The sequence below is a fragment of the Andrena cerasifolii genome, chromosome 10, assembly GCF_050908995.1.
Source record: "Andrena cerasifolii isolate SP2316 chromosome 10, iyAndCera1_principal, whole genome shotgun sequence".
NCBI classification, from domain to species: Eukaryota; Metazoa; Arthropoda; class Insecta; order Hymenoptera; family Andrenidae; genus Andrena; species Andrena cerasifolii.
In genome coordinates this window covers 12997595-13018045 of record NC_135127.1, presented here as the reverse complement: position 1 = coordinate 13018045, position 20451 = coordinate 12997595, and the positions used below count along the sequence as shown (strand labels likewise).

General features: G+C 45.6%; 5 protein-coding genes across 10 annotated transcripts in view; 1 reads left to right on the top strand and 4 right to left on the bottom strand.

Moving 5' to 3' along the window:
• The window catches only part of Sdc (Syndecan), a 72220-nt gene extending 69037 nt beyond the window's left edge, over positions 1 to 3183 (bottom strand). The window contains exon 1 of one of the 2 annotated variants that reach the window (XM_076822206.1): positions 2932 to 3183. In XM_076822206.1, coding sequence (XP_076678321.1) covers positions 2932 to 3003 — 72 coding nt within the window. In that variant the 5' untranslated portion in view covers positions 3004 to 3183. The remainder of the gene's footprint in view (positions 1 to 2931) is intronic. The other variant, XM_076822205.1, reaches the window with a different exon arrangement.
• A 783-nt stretch (positions 3184 to 3966) lies between these two features.
• LOC143374240 (uncharacterized) lies at positions 3967 to 5037 on the bottom strand. The gene is made up of 3 exons (XM_076822207.1): positions 4599 to 5037; positions 4399 to 4492; positions 3967 to 4326 (listed from the first exon to the last, which is right to left on the bottom strand). The coding sequence occupies exons 1-3, from the start codon at positions 4640 to 4642 to the stop codon at positions 4153 to 4155; spliced, it is 312 nt and encodes a 103-aa protein (XP_076678322.1). The 5' UTR covers positions 4643 to 5037; the 3' UTR covers positions 3967 to 4152.
• A 215-nt stretch (positions 5038 to 5252) lies between these two features.
• On the bottom strand, positions 5253 to 9052 carry LOC143374238 (uncharacterized). Its single transcript, XM_076822204.1, has 4 exons — positions 7539 to 9052; positions 6624 to 7017; positions 5908 to 6493; positions 5253 to 5386 (listed from the first exon to the last, which is right to left on the bottom strand). The coding sequence occupies exons 1-3, from the start codon at positions 7863 to 7865 to the stop codon at positions 6168 to 6170; spliced, it is 1047 nt and encodes a 348-aa protein (XP_076678319.1). The 5' UTR covers positions 7866 to 9052; the 3' UTR covers positions 5253 to 5386; positions 5908 to 6167.
• A 106-nt stretch (positions 9053 to 9158) lies between these two features.
• Bw (brown) lies at positions 9159 to 15087 on the top strand. 3 transcript variants are annotated; one of them, XM_076822200.1, is made up of 14 exons: positions 9159 to 9402; positions 9893 to 10055; positions 10137 to 10185; positions 10646 to 10695; positions 10808 to 10941; positions 11416 to 11556; positions 11791 to 12029; positions 12137 to 12233; positions 12453 to 12701; positions 12916 to 13149; positions 13500 to 13635; positions 13892 to 13997; positions 14161 to 14261; positions 14649 to 15087. In XM_076822200.1, the coding sequence occupies exons 1-14, from the start codon at positions 9379 to 9381 to the stop codon at positions 14828 to 14830; spliced, it is 1905 nt and encodes a 634-aa protein (XP_076678315.1). In that variant the 5' UTR covers positions 9159 to 9378; the 3' UTR covers positions 14831 to 15087. The 3 variants fall into 3 exon arrangements, with proteins under 3 accessions (XP_076678315.1, XP_076678314.1, XP_076678313.1); XM_076822199.1 differs by having other exon boundaries at positions 9162 to 9396; positions 11404 to 11556; XM_076822198.1 differs by having other exon boundaries at positions 9162 to 9402; positions 11404 to 11556.
• Positions 15071 to 19691, bottom strand: LOC143374236 (protein brown). Of its 3 annotated transcripts, XM_076822201.1 has the most exons (11): positions 19463 to 19634; positions 19348 to 19396; positions 19035 to 19218; positions 18774 to 18966; positions 18440 to 18632; positions 16795 to 17010; positions 16635 to 16737; positions 16309 to 16530; positions 15983 to 16224; positions 15337 to 15437; positions 15071 to 15261 (listed from the first exon to the last, which is right to left on the bottom strand). In XM_076822201.1, the coding sequence occupies exons 1-11, from the start codon at positions 19617 to 19619 to the stop codon at positions 15083 to 15085; spliced, it is 1839 nt and encodes a 612-aa protein (XP_076678316.1). In that variant the 5' UTR covers positions 19620 to 19634; the 3' UTR covers positions 15071 to 15082. The 3 variants fall into 3 exon arrangements, with proteins under 3 accessions (XP_076678316.1, XP_076678317.1, XP_076678318.1); XM_076822202.1 differs by lacking the exon at positions 15071 to 15261 and having other exon boundaries at positions 15354 to 15537; positions 19463 to 19691; XM_076822203.1 differs by lacking the exon at positions 15071 to 15261 and having other exon boundaries at positions 15356 to 15489; positions 19463 to 19690.
• Between the last annotated feature and the right edge of the window lie 760 nt (positions 19692 to 20451).

Sequence of the window (20451 nt, the reverse complement as noted above, 5' to 3'; positions counted from 1 at the left end):
CATTTTTCAATTAGCCACGCGACGACTATTCAGCGGCGGATGGGAGTTTTTTAATTGAAAAATTGATATTAACTGCGAACGGTTTGTGGCTGCTCGGGGACCGTAATTACAGCCAGAACGGGGGAAATTATCGTGGTCGGAACGGCGGAATAGTTCTCCGTTGTGTAATCATTCGTAGACGAAGAGAGGGTAGAGAAATAAAGGCTGGATTCGAGTGGATATTTTTCGACGTCCCGTTTGCTGGAGGTGGTGACAGTGTAGTCTCGTTGAGCGTGGAAATGGCACCGATTCGCGACGACCACGGCGAATATTTAACGACGGACGTTAATGGCCTTTCACGACGACTCGTTGCAGCGAGCGTAGGTCAGGCCGGGGCAATGTACTTTCGCCCCAGCTTCGGCGTATCATAAAGCTAGACAGGTGGAATATTTTTTTACGAAACGCTGCGAGACACCGGCCATACGTCCCCGACCGACTTTCGCATTAATTCCAACGTCCAAAGAATTACTCGTAAACCGTGCCCGAACGCCCCGCGTATCGTTAATAGCCACGCTGCGTAGGTACAGTCGCGAGACCGCGTAACGCTATCTCTCTGCTCGAGTAATTTATTCTAGTTCGCTCTCGTTTCTGTAAGTCTAATCACGGGGACGGGTGGACGCGAGTTTCGGGGGGAGAAAGAAGAGGATAAATGAATTGCGAGTAATCACAGAGCACTCGGATTCTCGGCGAAGTCGGTGAATTAAGGCCGTCGACTAGAATTAATTACGGAAGTGCAAATAATTAACGAAACGAGCACGGCAATTTAATGTCAGAGGCATTAATCTACGAGGCTCCTCGGGCTCGATTAGCTCCCAGCCACGGGGCAATCATGCATTAATCCAATGCAATTAATCCGATGGCGACGTATCGAGCAACTTGCCTCGACGGGGGCGGGTGGACGCGAGTAAGTAAGGGGTAAACACGGACAACAAAGAATCCGCGCAAGAAACGTTCAGTTCTAAAAATGGCACCGCCAGAAAATTTCCATACTCCCTTTCCTAACCGCGTTTGCATCGAGTCGCATTTCCCAATTCCGCGGACCCGAAGCTACCCCCTCTGTCCCTCCACGGGCGATTAAAGCCCCAAGTTTTAGCAGGCGATGAAATATATCTACAGTTATAATCTCGTGCTGTCTTCGCGGAAAAATGCGTTGCTCGCTTAACGGGATAGGTAGCTTGTATGAATATTCGTATCGGATCGCCACTTGTTCCTTACGTAACGCGTAAGCAAGCGACTCGCACTCGCCAGCTTGCACTTGCAGATGAGATTTCAATAGACGAGAATGCTGCAGTGTTCTAACAATGCATACCATCGTACAAGAGAATGCCGTTTGAACAATGAGGACGTTTAATAAAATAACTTCGATCGCTATGCGAAGCAAACACTCCGGGGGTTGGATAACGCGTGTTCATCGTTTGGTTTTTACTCCGCAGAAATATCATGACTTCCGGGGGCGACTGCTAGTACCGCTACCGCCGGTCAAGCGTTGCCATGTGGCTTTTACAGGGTTTAACGAGGTACGGTTATGGCCCAGGCAGGCCTGTTTCCAGGACAACAAAATGTGAGTCATGCAGCGAATTTCGCAGCTACTGCCGATAGAAAGGAACGAGGTCATTGTGTCCTATCCTCCCCCTTCGCATGCTTTTGAGCAGAGTTCTTCGGGAGCTACAGCCTCCCCCGTGTCCAACCCCTTCTTGGCGCGACCGATTTCTGCGTATACTTGGCGGAATACCGATGCGACAGGACAATGGCTCCCTGGCAGAGGGGCCCCCAGGGCTTCTTGCCTTCGGCCGAGTCCCACAATCCTCTATCCATCTATCCATCGATCAAGCGAGTACGCGCCGCGACTCTTGGATTCGTTCGTTCCTTAATAATGCACGCCACTTGCGCGAACTCGACCTAGGAACTTTACGAACTTGCCCTTTGTTGGAGGCTTGCTTTGAACGATAACGTTTCTTACGTTGAATGGAGGGAATTTGAAAGAATTTGTGGAAAGACACGAAAAGTTGATTCGCTAAGCTAGATCGCCAATGGCAGTGACACGAATCACTCCGTACATCAAAGGCTACTTCCGTTTTCGCCTCGTGTTCCGGTACCCCGCTCGGGGAACATAAACAACGGCACAAGCAATGAACAGCATGCTAAAAGAGCCAACGAATCGAACGCCACCAAGCCGACTGGACTCGCGAACAATCGAAATAAATATATCTACCATGCTCGGACTATACCCAGGCACACCGTTCTCATAATACTTATACGTACACCCCGAGTGACCGTTCGAAATGGCATATCCATAACGCGGTTCGTGGAAACGCGTAATTCCCCTCGATTCACCGCGTCACGCGATTGCGGCAAGTGAAATTGCTCCGGAGCGTTTCGGAGCTTCCGAGAAACCCGCTCGAAACTAATAAATAAACGACGATAAACTATCGCTTGGCTCGGGCCCGAGTAAAGAAATTCCATGCAATCAGTAACGAAGCATAAACAACGGGGAGGCCGTGCCCGGCTCGGTGTGCAGCCTGTTTCGTATACGGGCGCGTTCCAAAGGTAGCTACGCGATACGGAGGGACGAGGTATATACGATTGCCCCACGTATGTATTCCGATGCACGCGAAAACGGCTAACAACAGGGCCGTTCAAAAAATGCCCCGCGAACAATAGACGATCGAGTGGCCCTAGTCTGCGTTCGAAAGTTTGTCGAACGTGTGCTCGAAATTGGTCGTGAACGCGCGTTCCAACGAGTTTGCGAACGAGATCCCGTGCCGAGCGACGCCGAGGGCGCGATATAACGAAAGAGGATCGAAAGGTGATCGGACGATAGGTGGACGCGGTGAACGGGAGAGAGAATGCGAATGGGATATGCCTGGAAGGAGAAAAGCGTTGGCTGCTCACCTCGGTAGCGGCGTTGCATCCCGCGAGAATGACGGCCGTGCTGATCAGAATCCAGTATATCCTCGGTTGCATCTTTCCTGTGGTATTCCGCTGGGCTCGTTCCAGAGCCCCGTTCGCCGATACCCAAGACAGAGAAACGAACGCGTACGTGCCAGACAGCAGCAACCAAACCACCAAAAAAAATTCACCGGAGCAACAACGCGACACACACCACACTGATCGATGAACCGCGAGACACTGAGGGCGCGCCGATCGGCCGCTTTGTATCGCTCCGCCGCACAGCCATCTTGAATGCGAAGCGCGCGCCACCTGGCAGCCGCTACGGTAAGAGAGTAATTTCGATTCTCGAATCGAAACGTTCAAATCGATCTTTACTCGTTCGAGGTTCGCGCGTCAGATCCACCGCGGGCCTTTTCCTTCGATGGCGGGAGAATTCTTATAGTCGCGTTAAAGTTCTGAAATTTTCTAAATTAGCCCGTTGATTTTGGATTATGGTTCCCGGAAAGTGTTGATTATAGAGTCAGCTCGTTCGGAGATGTAGATTTGGGGGAAAATTTTGTTTTCGTGAAATTCTGGTGCTATGGGAATATTATTTAAAATAGGTGCACATCTACAATGTCGTTGAAGGGAATTAATGGTCTCGATGTCTCTACTTTGGGGTTTAGTGTTAGTATTCTGAAAGTAGATTTGTGTTAATTGTATTTATAGTTTTTCCAGTAATAAAATGTAATAAAGAATTGCGTAGATGCAAATTTTTCTTTGTGCGATTCAAATTGTTTCGATATCATTGTAGCTTTCGGTAGAGATTGTTACCGATATTGAAAATAATCCTTTGAAAACTGTTTGTTTCAGGATCTGTAGGATACCGAAGGGTCATCGGTGCGGTGAGTCTTATACAAAGTTTATAGTTGCGCAACGTAGAATAGTTCAGCAGAATGGACTGAAAAATTTTCACTTGCTCCGACACTGCTTCGATACCAAACTTGCAAAAGCCTTTAATTTAATCTGAAAAATGTAATTTCCTATAACTTACACGGCGTATCTTCCTTGATTTGCTTACTACTTTAACTTCCCTGATTCTTGATAATGTACTTTCCACAGCGAAAAGCATCACTGACATTCGATAATCATAAAATTCTTTCAAATCGTTGTAAATGGACTCGTATAAAACATATATCAGAAAAATAAAAATTAGATTACGATTGTGCGCAATTATCGCGATCACTTTTTATCACTGGCTGATAAATCTTTCTCGAGGCCCTTCAAAAACCGAAGATCCTCGTTTATGTCGCGAGTATACTGTTCGATTTTACTACGCATGGACGTGACTTCATCCTGCATGCACTTCACCTCTTCCTGCATCTTTTGCTTCAGCAGCTCCAGCAGCTCTTTGTCCTGCGGAGTACATCGGTACACTTCTCATTGCCTCTAACGTAGTAAACTTTTATTATTTGTCGCGGGTATTACCTGATGCTTATAGTAATGCTCGGCTTCGTACGCGATATCGTTCGTCGTTTTGTTTTTATTGGAGTCGCTGTATTTTCTCTTAAAATATCTGGAACTACAAAGGAGAGAAAGATATTCCTTGTACCAATGATTTTGAGAATCAACATAACCATACAAATATCCACGATCGCCCGTGAATAGTGTATAAACATTTCACTGACCTAGTACCTTCGCAGGACAAAGTTCGTAAAATCTGTCGAAACATTATGCTTGCCGAGTAGAAGAATCATTAATTTTCCAATAAAAGTCGCTCGAGTAGTTGTTTGACAGAAATTTTGTTACTTTCTGTCAGGAACATTAAAACATTTGAATATGTAGAAACGCTGTCGCGAAATAATCGACTTTTATTGTAGAATTTCAAGCGAGTCGCACGAATGAGCTTACAGGACATTCAATAGCTTCTCCGTTTTATTTAATACGTAGTAAAAACAATGTATTCCATTCTATCGTGTAACATTTCGTAATTAAATGAAGAAGAAGTACAGGCACGGTGCTCTACCATTGTTACTATCAGCAATACGCAACAGTTATGTTATTATAAAGGGCAACGCAACGCTCCCAGGAGATTAGGAATATCGCACGTTAGAAGTATCGGCTCATGCTTTGTCCATTTCCGTGATCCTCTGTTTGTGGCGGTTAATGGCCTCTTGGTGGCGCTTGATCTGTTCTTCGTGGAAAGAGATCTCGTCGTGAAGATCCTCTTTAAGTTTCTTAAATTGCTCCTTTTGCTAAAAGAATCAATCTTGTCTTGCAGAGAAGTACATTCATCGTACAGGAGCGCTCGAACAGACATTAATTTTTCCTGTAACTAACCAAATTATAGAAATATTGATCTTCGTGGGCGGCTTCCATTCTACCAAAAGATCCTCCGGCTTCCCGGATACTTCCACCACCTCCGCCACCTCTCCCAGCTCCGCTTCCTGGTTCCCCACCACTCATTCTTATTCGGCTGCAACAACCAAGCGTTTCTCTCGATTAGCATCCGCTAATAGGTCACGCTGCCAAAAAGATTGTTGCACAGCGGAGATGGTTAAAAATATTCCGTGTCCATTTATATCGTTCGTGCACAGAACAGCCGAGTGTTGCGAGGTAAAACATTCTAAGCTCGGAGCAGGTATATTACAATTGCCCCAAAACCCAGGTGGAACACTAAAATACTTTCCCATACTATCGGGACCAGTGGCTGTTACATAATTTTGGTGCATGTAGCGAAAGTTCGATAACGAACGAGTCGTGGCTTTCTTTAAAATTCCCCCAAAAATCTTACTCCAGCGAGAGTCTTTTATTTCGCAACATATGTAACGAAGCCACAAGAAAATCGGAATTCGAAACACGTAGCTCTTAACCGCCCGTTGTGCAAGTGTGGAAAAAGCCGGGTTCTGGTAAAACGACGCAGAAGATAAATGTACATATATATATATGCACATATATAGAGTTTTGCGTTGTCTTTATTCAGAACACTGTTCATACCTCAACGAAGCCATATTCCGTGAAAACGTAGCGAAAACCCGTTGCATTTTTCTTGGCGAGAAAATTTTCAAAGTGCAGCGAGTACAGTGGATTCCAATAGAAACCATACACTACTCGATAGTACCGCAAAGAGATGGGTTCCTCCCGTATCGCGCTCTCCGGCAAGAGTTCTCGAACCAACCGAGCTGGCGCTCTTTCGGCGGCAATATCAATTCGACTTTTATCAGAAACTCCTGAAACCTCGTTTCTCAAAGGAATTTTCAATTGAAAATTCCCACTCCGGACTCTATACCTAGCTCTCTAAACCCCAGCTTGAAAATTTGATACCAAAAACATGGTCGCAACCTGTAGTACTCGGCAGCTTGGCTCTCGATCAGCTGTCTCTTGATTTCCGAGGTCTTCAGCTCGTTAATCGCAGCCTGTTTCTGCAATTCGGCTCGTTCCAGCTCGACGCTCAATGTCCTCAGCCTCAGATCATGTTCCCTCTGCGCAACTTCCAGCCTCCACGTGGCTCTTTGAACGGATTCTTCTTGATCCCCCTGTGGATCGTTCCTCTCCTTCGTCACTGCCACCGAGGTCGCCTCTTCTGCTCGGAAACAGACCAAATTGCGTTCGAATTAATCCTACGTCTTCGCCAGAGCCTTCCTCCTCTACAGCCGAGTCGAGTCTCTTTGAAATAGGTTATTCCTGGGTTTTGGGAGGAAATTTCAAGGTACCATTGTCGAATGGGCGATCGGGGTCGTCCACGGTGGACGCCTTTTGTTCGGCCAGGTCCATTGGCTCGTCTTCAGATATCCGCAGCCGTTTCTTCTGGAAACTGTTCGGCTTCCTCGAGGAAGGTTCGCCGAGGCTGGCCTCCCCGTCCGTGCTGTAGTCGTCGCTGTCCGCCTCGACCTTAATCTCGTTGAACGACGTTTCCGGCGCGGACGTGGTCACCTTGTCTAGGATCGCCTCGAGGTTTACCGAACTCTCCATGCCATCCTGGCAGTTTTCGTCCGAACGCTCGCCGTCAGGGTCGCTCTTCCTCGTCCTCTCGATCAGCTTCCACACCTCGATCGAGAGGTTCGACGGACGGCACTTGGCTGCCTTCTCGGGACCCACTGTCTTCACCTGCCGCGCAATATTTGCCGCCGTTTCAGCAAACAGAGTTTAACTAGATCATAAAGATTTGGAAAGAAAACGGAGTGGAGATCCAAGTTTCATCCAAATCTAGTCGAACCTCCATTCCCATTGGGTCTCCCTATTCAGAGCCCGATCTAGAGTTTCTTATATTTAATTAAAAAATATATATATATTCTATTTCGTTTTGTTACCTACTGTTTTTTTTTATGAATATTAAGTTTCTAATAAAACAAGAGGCTTTTGTTATTCAACAAATACCTACAAAAGATTCCACACACTGTGGAAAATTATATTTTAAAATACTAATTCATAATTAAATATAAAGGGCGGTAAAAATGATTTTTCCTCAAAGCGGCGGGAGAGCTAAATAGATCGGGCCCTATTTCTATTTACTATCTCAGACCGCCCAAAAGAAAATCGAAGCTCTAAGTAATCCAGCTACTCAGTCGACAGTCGCCTATCGAAGCAAGTGCATCAATTTCGAAATTCGATTGAAACCGATGGATCACCGTTTCGACGAACGTGTACATCTCCATCCTCGCCTGCGCCTTCATCCGCCTCCACTGCTCCCTCATCCTGGTGATGTCCCTGTCAGTGGAGAATCGACCACGGAACGCGCAGTGGATCTGTTGCCAAGCGAGGTTCTTCATGGCGGAGGCCGCTGCGTCGATCTTCTTGTTTTCGATCGCGTTAACGTGCGCCTTGATCAACGAGAACAGAGCGTTCTTCTCCTCGGGGATCCAGTTCTGCGTTCTCTCCCGCTTTTTCAGCAAGACGGCGCTCGTGCTCGAGGACATCCTGGATCTCTTGCGGAATCCAGATCCTCGATGGATCATAGGACACAGCGCGTGTCGTTTCTGCCGCTTCGTTTACTTGTTTAATCGCTGATTTAAAACAGTCAGCTGTTTAACCAGCGTCGACGCGCGTGTATGCACACAACGTGGTCGAAAAGTACGCGACAGTTCGGCTCCCTTCATTTCTTCGACTACTTGTTGCAAAAAGGTATACAAGTTTCACTGATCCTGTATACCTTACATTTCATCTAGGTATTTACAAACGGCGGTAGGTCACTCTGCCATAAATCAACCGTGCATAACTTTCCCTCTTGGCTCGAAGAATCATCCCAAACCGCGTTCCCCTGCATCAACCTACCGAACCAGTCCACTATCCCTGGGCTCTGTTGTTCGCTATTTAAAACAATTCAATTCCTAAATCCCCCAGTATTCTTCACCCAAACTTCCCCTTAGGGTCACGAAAAGCGCCTCCAGTGATTCGAAGGAGTTGGTCGACATCGAACGATGACAAGCGTCGCGACGCGGCGTTCCCGTTAAACCAGAACTAAGGAACGACTAAACGTCGGCCATTTTGGCACGGTACTAGCTAGGCGCTCGATATTAACAAATCCTCGATTCCCAGCTGGGGAGAGAGAGCTAGAGGGGTGGAGAGGGTGAGCAAGCTTGAGAAAGCAGGGGAGAGCGAGAGAGGGTCGCTCAACGTTCCGCGCAACGCAAACATTGTTTCGTTTCATTTCGCGATCCGTCGTGGAATCATATTGCGCCGATTCCAATATTTCCATCGTTTTATTGCCACTCCTCCCTTCGTCCCTACTTCGGTGCCCTTGTCTCGCCACCGACCCTCGATCATCCGATCATTGATCCCCCGTTTAATCCCCACCGTCATTGGGGTTGATCGTGGAATCTCCATTGATATTTGTTCCCTACGAGATCCGATATGCTCTACTGTAGTCGCCGACTGATACAGTTACAGTTAGCTCACGACCTCGCTATACCTCGGATACATTCCCCTGTAAACAGGCTAGCCGGTGAAAGAAGCTTTCGCGCGGCGCGACAACTTCCCAATCCGCCTCGGTATGCGTTTAAAGCGTTCCCTCGTCGCAATCGTAATCCTTGGATCCGCAAGCGCGTCCGTCGCGTCGCGTCGCGTCGCGTCGCGCTGCGGTCTCGTTGTGTAACGACCCCCCGTTCCATATAAGACGCACACCATCGCCGCGTCCTCCGCAAAACCGCTCGCGATGGTGTTGTAAAGTTGTGGTGAATAACGTTCGCCTCCGGTTACCACAAGCATAAACCTAGTCAGCCATGTAATCCACGTGCGGGTCATCCTCAGCCACCTGCTTCAAACAGTCAGTCTTACAAACGGTTACTCGAGGTCCACCGCTCCCTTGTGAACAGTCCTTGCTTGACATCGATAGCTATCCAAGGGAATCGCCTCCCTTTCTTCCTTGGCTTCGAATCCGCCGCGCGGATCAGTCGGGTAGATCCTGGTGTCCCGTCCGCTGAGATTCTACATATCTAGTTGTGGTTCGGAGAGCTCACTGTGATCGTCGAGATGATCTATTTTAACACTGTAAGTGTAAGTAATTCTGTTACCCCGATTTAAAGACCTAGAGTGTAGTTTCAGAAGTGTTTGGTGCGAAGAGGCCGGTCCCGTAAATAGAGTGATTCTTGATTAGTGGATCGATGAAAATGCATGGATCTGAGATAGATCGCTTACATAAACAGCATAATTACGCTAGTTGGTCCAACATGGCGACACACGAGCCGGACCTGTGCTTTATGTAACCGAGTCTGACCTACAGACGTGCACGCTGCGTCGGTGTTGGTGGAAGGGCTCCGATCAGCAATGTAACGTGGATTCTTGAATAATTACCTATCAGCTCCTTACGCCACGAATGTTCGACGAGCGCGCGACCTTCGGCTATAGTTTTTCCTCGTTTTTCATTTCTTATCGCGAATCACCACTCGGTCCTCCGCTCCACGGAGAAATGACGAGCGATATTTTTTTCCGCGATGTCACGTGACAGTCAGCACTCGTCCTGTGCAACGATGGAACACATTTTCAGAGGAGGCAGAGGTTGGAGCGTCCCGCGCTACCGAAAACCTTGCCCAAGGACTTGTGCCTGACCTGGAGGAACATTTCGTACACGGTTAGGAAGAAGAGCAACGGCGGACTTCGGGCGATCTTCGGATTGCAACAGACCGAATTCGTTCGGCTGCTGAACGGAGGTATATTAGAGAATGAAGAGACGAGGGGTAAAGATTGAATTGGTTAAAGAATCTGCGATTAATTCTCTGTTTCACTTCTAGTCAGCGGGATAGTTAATTCTGGGATGTTGATGGCTATCCTGGGACCAAGGTAACTTTCCAGTGCTCTCTTTTAACCTGTTGTACTCTCATCTGCTCCGTTAGAAATGATTTTTAATAAGACTGCTACCCCAAAGAGAATTTCAATCCATTCAAGTCTCTGGATTAATTAAGGGAACGAAAATCATTTCGAGTGAAGCAGGGGAGGGCAAAATAGCAAGGTTGATCCAAGAATACCAAGCATATAAATGCACAGGTCTCAGAATCGTTAAAAATTGGCAATTCCTAGTGCGATAAGTAGATGAGCAATGGTTTCCACCGAGTTCTCTAGATCCTCTCTAATTAAAAGTGGCGTGCTTGCGTTCCTAATATTAGACATTGCGCGGAAAGTAGAGGTAAAATTGGATCGTGAAAGTTGAGGAGGTGCAAATCGCGGGTGCTTGGTACTCCGGGGTTAATTATCTGCAGAGATAGAAAAGTTTGCCTCAGTGAAAGAAGTTCTCGCTTTGCAGTGGCTCTGGGAAGACTACGTTGCTCGCGACCATCAGTCGACGTGTTAAAGGTTCATATATATTATTCATTTCTCTTAAAGTCTGATACTACTAACGGTAGTAAAGCCTGAGAATATCGAGCGGTAGGATCAAAATGTGTGACGAATGATTCCCCGTCGATAGGCAAAGCGACGGGGGAGATCTTGCTAAACGGAGCACCCATAGACACTGGCCAAATGATAAGGATATCAGGATTCGTTCCGCAAACAGACTTGGCAGTCGAGTCGTTGACGGTCCAGGAGCACATGGAATTCATGGTTGGGCTAATTAGACGGTCGTATTTGACTCGAAACGTTTCCTACCTCTAATCACTCTCGCTCCAGACCAACTTTCCCATCGATCTTCTTCGATACCTTGTCCGAAACGTTCGCAGGACACTTCACGGTACATTGAGCTGGCTAATTAGTCGATAAAGTCGTGTCAATGGTTAATTCGCGATCTGAGTAATTGCTATCCATTCGACTATGAAGACCATCGAACTGATTCCCTTGATTTTTATACCACCGAATATTCTTGGAAATTTATGCACCCTCGAAAACTCAGTTTCGAATCCTCCATTAAAAGACAAGTCTTAGAATTCCATTTCACGTTTGGTTACCTCGAATCCATCCAAGATTCCATTCCACCTTGATCCGGAGCTTCCATCGAGCCGACTATAACGTCCAACGCGATTCAACTTCAAAGTGATTAGAGCTTTACGATTCTTCCCTTCCCGGAAGGCGTGCATGAAGATGGACAGGAGGCTTCACGCCAGCGCGAGGAAGCTGAGAATAATGGCTCTGTTGGCAGAGCTTGGACTTGGCAAGTGTGCAAGCTCGAAGCTCTCATCCCTTTCTGGGGGCGAGAGGAAGAGGGTAGCTCTGGCCGTTCAAGTAAGCAGCAAACGCTCGTCCATTCGCCTCACAGTTTCCACAAACTGGTATCTGAACAACAGAAGATTGACGTGCGACGTTGCTAATCGATCTACGCTTTTACATATTAATTCTGCCACAGCAGGAATTCATTAATAACCGTCAGCTCGGTCCTTACAAGCTACTAGCGCACACGTTGCCCCGTGATTCCTTTAAGGAATCCGGAGTGCACATAGGATAGAGAAATTGTTCTAGCTGCTGATGGAACCGAGCATTCTGTTCTGCGACGAGCCGACCACGGGCTTGGACAGTTACGGTGCCATGACGGTGGTAAGGACGCTCAGGGAAGTTGCCGCTACTGGAAGAATAGTCGTTTGTTCCCTCCATCAACCGGCCTCTGGTCTCCTGGACACATTCCACGAGGTCCTTCTCCTGTCTGCTGGCCGTGTTGCCTTTCAGGGCGCCACTGCGGACGCCACCAAGTTTTTCGATAGGTTCGGGGGAATGTTTCTTGTATTGAAAGCAGAGTTGGAGAGGAACAGTACGGGGAGGCTGTTCCTTTTCATGGTCCCTCGGTGAAAAATCGATTATCCACTTCCAGCTTAGATCTCCTTTGTCCACCCACCTTCAACAGCGCTGAATTTTATGTGTCTCAGCTGTCCATCGTTCGAGGCAACGAAAGTGAGAGTTACAAGAAGGTACTGGAGAAAGATGAACGCTGGATGGGACTATAACCGTAAAACTCTTTGCACTCTGCACAATTTTCGAGTTGATGCTTGAATTATTGGTGATTCTCGGTGTTAGGTCTAATGTTCACTTATCACTGAATTTTTAAAGAGTCATTATCAGAGTGGAGTGCAAAGATGTAGCAAATAACAGGAACTGGAAGGATTCGTGACTGTTGCGGTTGTTCGCAGGTGGACTGGATCTGCGATCAATACGAGAGGTCGAAACACAGCGAGAGGGTCTCGAAGCTGATCGAGTATTCTTGTGCCACCACGTCACAGGCCGACGAATTGCCATTAATATTTTCGGAGGTTCCTTCGGCTTCCGTGGAGTTCAAAGGAGTCCGTGGCCTGACGCAGGTGCAGTGGCTCACCTGGAGGTCGTACGTCGATTATAAGAGGAACTCGGCCTCTCATCTCCTACGATTTGTGTCGTACATGGTGAGATGGCGATCTTATTGGCTTCCTAATTAACAATTTATGGCTAGGCTTTCAATTTTATCTAAATATTGCCTCTCCACTCTCCATTATAACCGATGATCAACATCTACCTCGTTCATTTCCTTCGTTCGACTAATTGTAAAGCTCCTCATCTTTCTCGAGCTCCGAATCCTTGAACGCTCGAATTCCTCGACGATCGATGTGCCTTTTCAAGTTCATAGGCTTGCTGATAGCGTCTCCGTATATGAACGTGATCGGGAAAACGATGGATCAGGGCGGGATACAAAACGTGCAGGGCCTTCTGTACCTAGTGGTCGTCGAGACCGTGTTCACCTTTAATTATGCCGTGTTCTACACGTTTCCAAGAGAATTGCCTCTACTGTTGCGGGACATCGCTGGTGGCCTTTATGGTCCAGCGCCATATTACGTCAGCAAAGTTGTCGTTCTGGTGAGCCATTCAGTAGTCATTCCTCTAAAAAAAAAAAAATCCTGCTACCTTAATCATTCAGTGAATCAAAAAAAGAGGCTCTACTTTTGACGAAGAAAATAAATCTTGTAGCGAGTGTGTCGGTTAATTGAGACAGGTGTTTCTGTTCTAATGGAATTGAAAGTTAAATGTGACCTTCTTTTTCTGAGTGCAACGATGCAGTTGCACTTTAAAGAGGAGGTGCAACCTGTCCCAATCGCGTGATACTACTTGCGTAACGGAATACCCAGAAACCTTGACCCTCTTTTCGAAAAAAGGCATCTTGGGGTACTGCGCGTCTTAGAGACGGTGCATTCTACGAAAATTTCTAGATACCCGGTGCAATAGTGCAGCCACTGCTGTATACCATATTGGTGTTCACGATCACAGGGCTGAAGGGTGGATTTCTAGGATTCGTCTACTTTTCACTGCCGGTAGTAATCTGTGCCGTTTCTTCGTCTGCTGTAGGTGAGCGATCGAAGAAAAGCTGGACAAACATCCCTTTCCTTGCGAACAGATTGTATCGTGATCCTCGTTTCGAAAGAATTGCGTTTCCGTTCAATTTTCAAGATCACGAATACTGCTATAGAAAACAGTGGAGTTCTGTGACAAAAGATCGTGGTCTGTTGCACGCATGCCTTAAAATCCACGTCGAAAGTCTGCTCGCATGGAAACGGCGTCTGACACCAAATATCAGGTTCACGAGAGCGAATCTTTCGAACAGGTCTCTTCCTATCTGCTTCGTTCAGGTCGGTGGACACGGCTTCCCTATTTTCTGTGCCATTGGACTTCCTCGGCCTGATGTTCTGCGGGATTTACTTGCATCTCGGGTGAGAAAGATATCAGAAACCAAGCTTCTGATCGATCCCATTTTTGTGCAATATTTCTCTGATATAGTAATCATTAGCAAGTGGTACGAAACTATGAACTACCAGCAGAGATTTTTAACGCACACATGGTGATCCGTTGGGTTTGCTTAATCCACTTTTGCAGACATTTAGCGCCCGGTATCGCATGGCTGAAGTACGTGTCACAGTTCTATTACGGCCTGGAAGCGGTTTCCTTGACACAGTGGCTGTTAATCGATCACATAAGTACGTCACTGTTCATTAACATCGAACAACATCCGCGATACGTCGGCTCCCTATGCTCTAGCCCCAGCTTCGTTACGAAAGAAGTAGTTATTCCTTGCTAAATGCTTATCGGTTCAAAGAAAATAATACCCACGTCATTTATACTCCCAATTAAGCAACTATTTAGATAATACTCCTGAACAAACAGAGTCACCAGTCTCCCTTTCGAACTTATTAAGCTTCACTTGCACCCAAATAAGAAATTACCATTCCACTGTCCCTACGAGTGATCAGAAAGAAAAAGGTACACGAATTATCCCACCAAAGATTTCATTCCCATTTAATCAGAAGATTCATCTACAATAATCACTTAAAATACTTTCACCCATCAATTTTGTGTTTCCAAAGATTGTCCCACGGACCCAGAAGAGCCTTGCATATCCAGCGGACTGGGAGTCCTCGACAAGTACGGTTATTTACCAAACCACTACACGACAGACATAATCGGCCTTCTAGCGATATTTTCGATCAGTCATTTGGCGGGGTTCCTCGTGATTCGTCAGAGAAGCCGCAAAGAGCCCGTTTACTGACATCCATTGGCTCCATTTTAATCGAAGTCAATAAGTATCTTGAATGCATCGAATTTCCTGGAATCGATGTGTAAAACGCAGTACAAGCTTTACAAACTATACAAAGTCGTCGATTGCTCATGATCTCTTAATGCCAACATCTCAGTCAACCACTAACAGTTCTTAATCTAATTAACTGTTCGAATTAGATTGTACGTACAATTAGCTACCACTTGTTTCGTTCGAAATAAAACGAAGCTGTTCGAGTGTCGATCAAAGCATCGTCGTGATTCTCCTCCTTCGCACTCCGAAATATCCAACCAGCCCCATTGTTATCGTTAAAGTGGCGAGGCCGTATAAATCCCACTGGTAATTCGATTTCGCGAATCCGTATTCCGATAGAACCTCGTCTCCGTTTTGCAAACAGGGTAGATTACCAGACGTTTCGCATTCTGAAGAAATTACGTCCAAGATTAATCGATCCTGCGCGATAGCTTCTAAGCGACAGTTAAATTTAATATCCTCACCGATATCGTTTATTCTGGGCCAATAAATTATGGACAGAGCTTCGTTCAAGTAAAAGAATATCGACAGGTATTTGCAGCACGTTAAATAATCAGGCATCGAGCTGGAAACGTGAATTTGTTAGGAATCGAGGGATAGTTACTGCAACCTAAGCCCTGTTAATCATTAACATCCACTTTGCATAAAGTAGAAAGTGGAACGAGCTACAATGAAGCATTGAAATCATTGGAATTATTCATCGAGGTTCGGCTTATTTGTCCGATGGTATCGAATAAATCGCGAACAATCGTTTACATGAGTTATTATGCACTCGAAGCTTAACGTTGCAAAATTTCCAGCAGGAAACAGAATGAGATATGGTAGACCAATAAAACGCCTCCGTGGATTTATTAAATGCAACGCATCGGGGGATATATCGCGAGTCCCTCTGCTATTCGTTCGGATTATTTGCCGGTGTTTAACGTCGCAGAATTTTCAATGGAAAACAAAATTATCATCCGGTAGGATTATCGAATGAATCATGGCTCGTGCCCGCGCCTGTTATCGGGACGATTGATCTCCGATCTTTCCACGGCGCGGGCGTGTCTGTCATTCTCCACGGTGATAAATCAATCGCTCGCCGGGTTCTCCGACATAAGTATGGAATACCTGAGATTATAAAACATCCCGGCGGTGAGTAGGAACAGCATGTCGATCGGCACCATGATCGACGTGGTGATATCGATGTCGTCGATCCAGCTGGAGAACATTAAACCGTACGTTGTGCCGCAAATCGCGGCTACTGAGGTGGTTGAACAATAGAGCAGAAAGTTCAATAAACTCACGTCGGTGATTAGAATGAAATAGATGACTGTCGTGAAGAGTAGGGCTTTGAATATTGCCTTTGGTATCTGCAAAATACGGTTCTTTTGTGTCTGAGGAATTGGTGAATGATAAACGTGGGAGAGACTGATAGAGTGTAATTAAAAGGGTACCAGTCCAAGAAACGTGGCGATATAATAAGATCCGCAACTGTAGACGCTGTTTTCGCGTAAATAAATTAGAAGCTGGCCTGGGAACTCGTAAATCACGGAGTAGGCTACTGTGAAGGAGATTTCGGAGCTCATCATGTACAACACGCCTCTGGCGTTTTGCACACCCATCTGCGTGCGTGGATTAATCCCGGTGTAAAAGATGGCCACTGCTGCCATGGAGAGCTGTGATTAATTTAAGTTATGTTTTACTGCGAGCTATGTGCTTAGTGCACTAAGAATCTAGGAATTAATTTCTTGGAAACATAAAAATGTTGCGCTCCGCTTACAAAATAAGATAACCACGACCACCAATCCGCGAAAAGCGTCCTCCTGCCTTGAATCCATATCCTCCACGTCAACCAAACAAATTCCACGATGCACCCGGCCTTTCTATGGATTATTGTCATTTTAGATTTCGAGTAGATTTCTCATCGAGTTCCTTATTACCTTTGGGACCTGACGTTCAGGTGTTTTTCATCAGAAATTTCGGGAATTTTGGACAATGGAGATCGCCAGAATCCTCGGCATATTCTGTCGACGCACTCCATTGATGCAGTGTCTCTTTCATCAGGAATTAACGAGTACATTTCTGGCTCTCTGATTGACAATAATTTTATATAATACTCTGACTCGTTGAAGCCGACTGGACACTCGAAACCGAGGCTAGATTTTACAGAAATTCCAAATTCAATTTTACTTTTAAGGATAAACACAGACTCTACAGTGACCGAAATAATGATAGGTTCATCCTAATTTTGTGACAAAAAATAATGTTTTATGTAATATTTTTGATTTTAATATTTTTTCCATCATAATTCATCCTTCTTAAGACAATTAACAAAAAACATGGTTTAATTGAGCATAGGTTCACCTTCGACAAAAGGTTTCAATATTCCACAAAAGTTTAAAAAATAACAAAACGATACAAATACAAAAAGAACTTAGTATTTAGTTGACCCTCCGTTGTTTTTAATTATCTGAAATATTCTCTTTGGTATTGAGTCTATTAATTTGTGCAGTGTCTCCGATTCGATTTCAGACTACGCCTCTCTGACGCCATTTTTTTGCTCCGTAGTGTTAGAATATTGTTTGCCATTGGCGTATACCTCTCGTGCGAGAATTCCCCAGAGGTTTTCTATGGGATTCAGGTCGGGACTTCTTGATGGCCAAGGCAAGACTTCAACATTCACTGTCTGAAACCATGGCTTAACAGACTTTGCACGATGAATTATCGTGTTGAAATATTAAATTTGGTCCACCAATTCCATCAATATATTCATCTATTACAAATTCCAGCAGTTCTTGGTATTTTACGACTCATTTTTATTTCTCTTTGGTCGCGCAAATCGTGCCAGTAGTACTACAGAGAAAATCACTCTTCTCCATTTTTCGATCCATGCCATCTTTATGAAATTTGGTTAGAGGAAGCTTTTTCATTCTTTTTGTGTAACCAACTGTTCCGCTCGCTCTTAAAACTTGTTGCACACGTCGAACGCCAATTGGCAAATCTAATTTTACTTTTATTTGAGACGCGTTAAGTTTATTTTTCGAGTCTCTTGAAAAATCTACGGCCTGTAGATTTCTTAATGGCATATTTATCACCTAATTTTACGTAGTGATCGCTGAATTTTTTTTAGCAATTCTTCTGTTTGAGAGGCCCGTGCCCTTTAAAGCGGTAATTTGTCCCTTTTCATTTTCACTCAACGGTTTCCCACGCCCCATTATGCTATGTAAGTATTAAATTGAATGTAATATTTATCTTAAAATATTAAAAAATCATAACGTCTTGTACTTACTTTAAAAAATATTATCAAAATATGCGCTATCAAAAGAATTTTTTGAAAAAAGCACCTTGAACCTAAGATTATTTCGTATTATCAACACGATACTTTTTTGCAAGTTGTCTTTACAAACTATGTCTTGCCACTTACGTTGCTGAAACTCAAGTAATTGTTGGAGCAGTTATTGGTTTCTAAGAATGGAAATGTAAACGAAAACAGTAATCAGGCTGTTGGAAGAGTGAACGCACTATCATTGATTCGGTCACTGTATTTGAATAGTAAACACGATAGTTATACGATTCGAAGTTTACCCGGAGAAGAATCTCGTAGCATCCTCCAGTGTCCCAAAATAAGGAATCCTCCCATCGGATATAAATATCACATGACTAAACAGATTGTACACGTCCATCCCAGGTTGGTGTATCGTACAAAACACGACCGTGCCGTTCAAACTAATCATTCTCAAAGTCTCCACCACTTGCATCGCGGAAAACGTGTCCAAACCTACGATCAAACATTCACGAGTACTCCAGGACCTTCTAACTTCACAATCCAAGCTACAATTTCCATATAATCCATCGAATTCAATTCCCCTTCCCTGGGCATCGTTACTCAACATCCACAGCCTTCGAATCTTCCTCTTACCCGTGGTTGGCTCATCTAAGAAAAGTATGACAGGCCTCGTGACCAACTCGGACGCCAAGGAAAGCCTTTTCCTCTGTCCCCCAGAAAGCTTCGATACCAAAGTGTCCCCGCAATCGACCAGGCCCAGAGCATTCATCAGCTTTGTCGTCGAACAATTTCTCTGGCTCGCGCTACCATTCGTTTTCAACGCGTACTAAACCAACCAACCAACCCCGTCACAACTCATCACGATCGACGTTATTTTAAAAATCAAGAGAGTACCATGAAGAGCAGGTGTTCCAGGACAGTCACCGAAGCCGGCAAAGCGTCGAATTGCGGCAGGTAACCAGATATCTTCGAAAGGATCCCCTGCGAAAGGACCTGCTGCCCGTTTATTCTCACCGAGCCCTGCGTCGTCGGAATTCTACCCGCCAGGGCAGCCAAGAACGTCGTCTTTCCTGCGCCGCTGGAAGAAAGAACGGCCCCCTAGAAGCCACAGTGTCTCGTGCTTGGATTTTTTTAATTTACTCCACTTTGTCATTGTTCCTTTTATATTTGTTTAACGAAAATCGAAATTGCGAGGGTCTTCGAGTACCTGGGCCCCATTACAGCGACCAAACTCCTTGCCACTGCGTAGCCAGACACTGCAATGATCATTAGGTCGCATTTAAACAAGCCCTTCTATTTTCGAGACAGTTTCGCGAAGTCACCTCCTTTGAGTATTGTGGGCGATTCCTCGAACGGTCTCCTCGAGAATCTTCGTCGCAGGCTTTCCAGGAGCGAGCGTCCGCGAGCAGGCACAGCCACGGTTAAGTTCTCCCAGACGATCGTCGTCTCCTTAGTTTCAAGCTCCTCGAGGCAGCTCATTTTGCGAAATTTCCAGCACTGCGAAGTGGATCTGACAATGAGGTTCCACAGCCTGAGCCTCCTATTCGGTCCATCCGTCGACGCTTATCGCTGTTATCTAGCATTTTCCGTGTCGAGCAACGCGATCTTCTCTAAATCTGTGAGTTACCATGTATTTGCGTGCTCGAGATAAGAATCTAGACACAGATCGCGATTAAATCTTCCTTCCATCCTTTTGTTACCAGAAAAAGAAAAATCCCATTGAAAGTTTAAGCAAACGAAGCTCGGAGTCCGCGTTGCACGGTCTTGTGGGATGCATCGCCTGCAAATTCCCCAGTTTGCTACAGTGTTAAGCCGCGCCACGATAAGGGGCAGTAAAAAGTGGTAATTACAGGCAGACGTTGTAGCAACTTGGCAATCCACTCTCTTTGCTACCGCGGGTATCAACTTATCTCGGTTGTTTAGACTCGTTGAAGCGCCGGTGCAAAAATTTGACTAGGTTATCTTCGCTCGGGGATCGGTGGCAGAAAGATAAGGCTTTTCGAAAAGAAGAACGGTTTAATGTTACAATTAGACGTGTGCTATTGCACCTATACATTAAAAAACGAGTAGGGGAGGAATGTAGATAGGCGTTTCGGGGCGTGATGAATATGTTGAGCGGGTGGGCGAGAATTTTTTCGATGCAAGAGCTGTCGAGAGTTCGCTCGACTCGCGGGATACGTATAAAAGTGTAGAAACTCGTGTTTGTTGCTCGGTGAGCGAGGAAAGGGGGAGCACAAATGGGAACGCGTTAGTGTAAAATTTCAGTTATTTACAATAGCCTATACGTCTACGCCGTAAGTTGTATAATAAT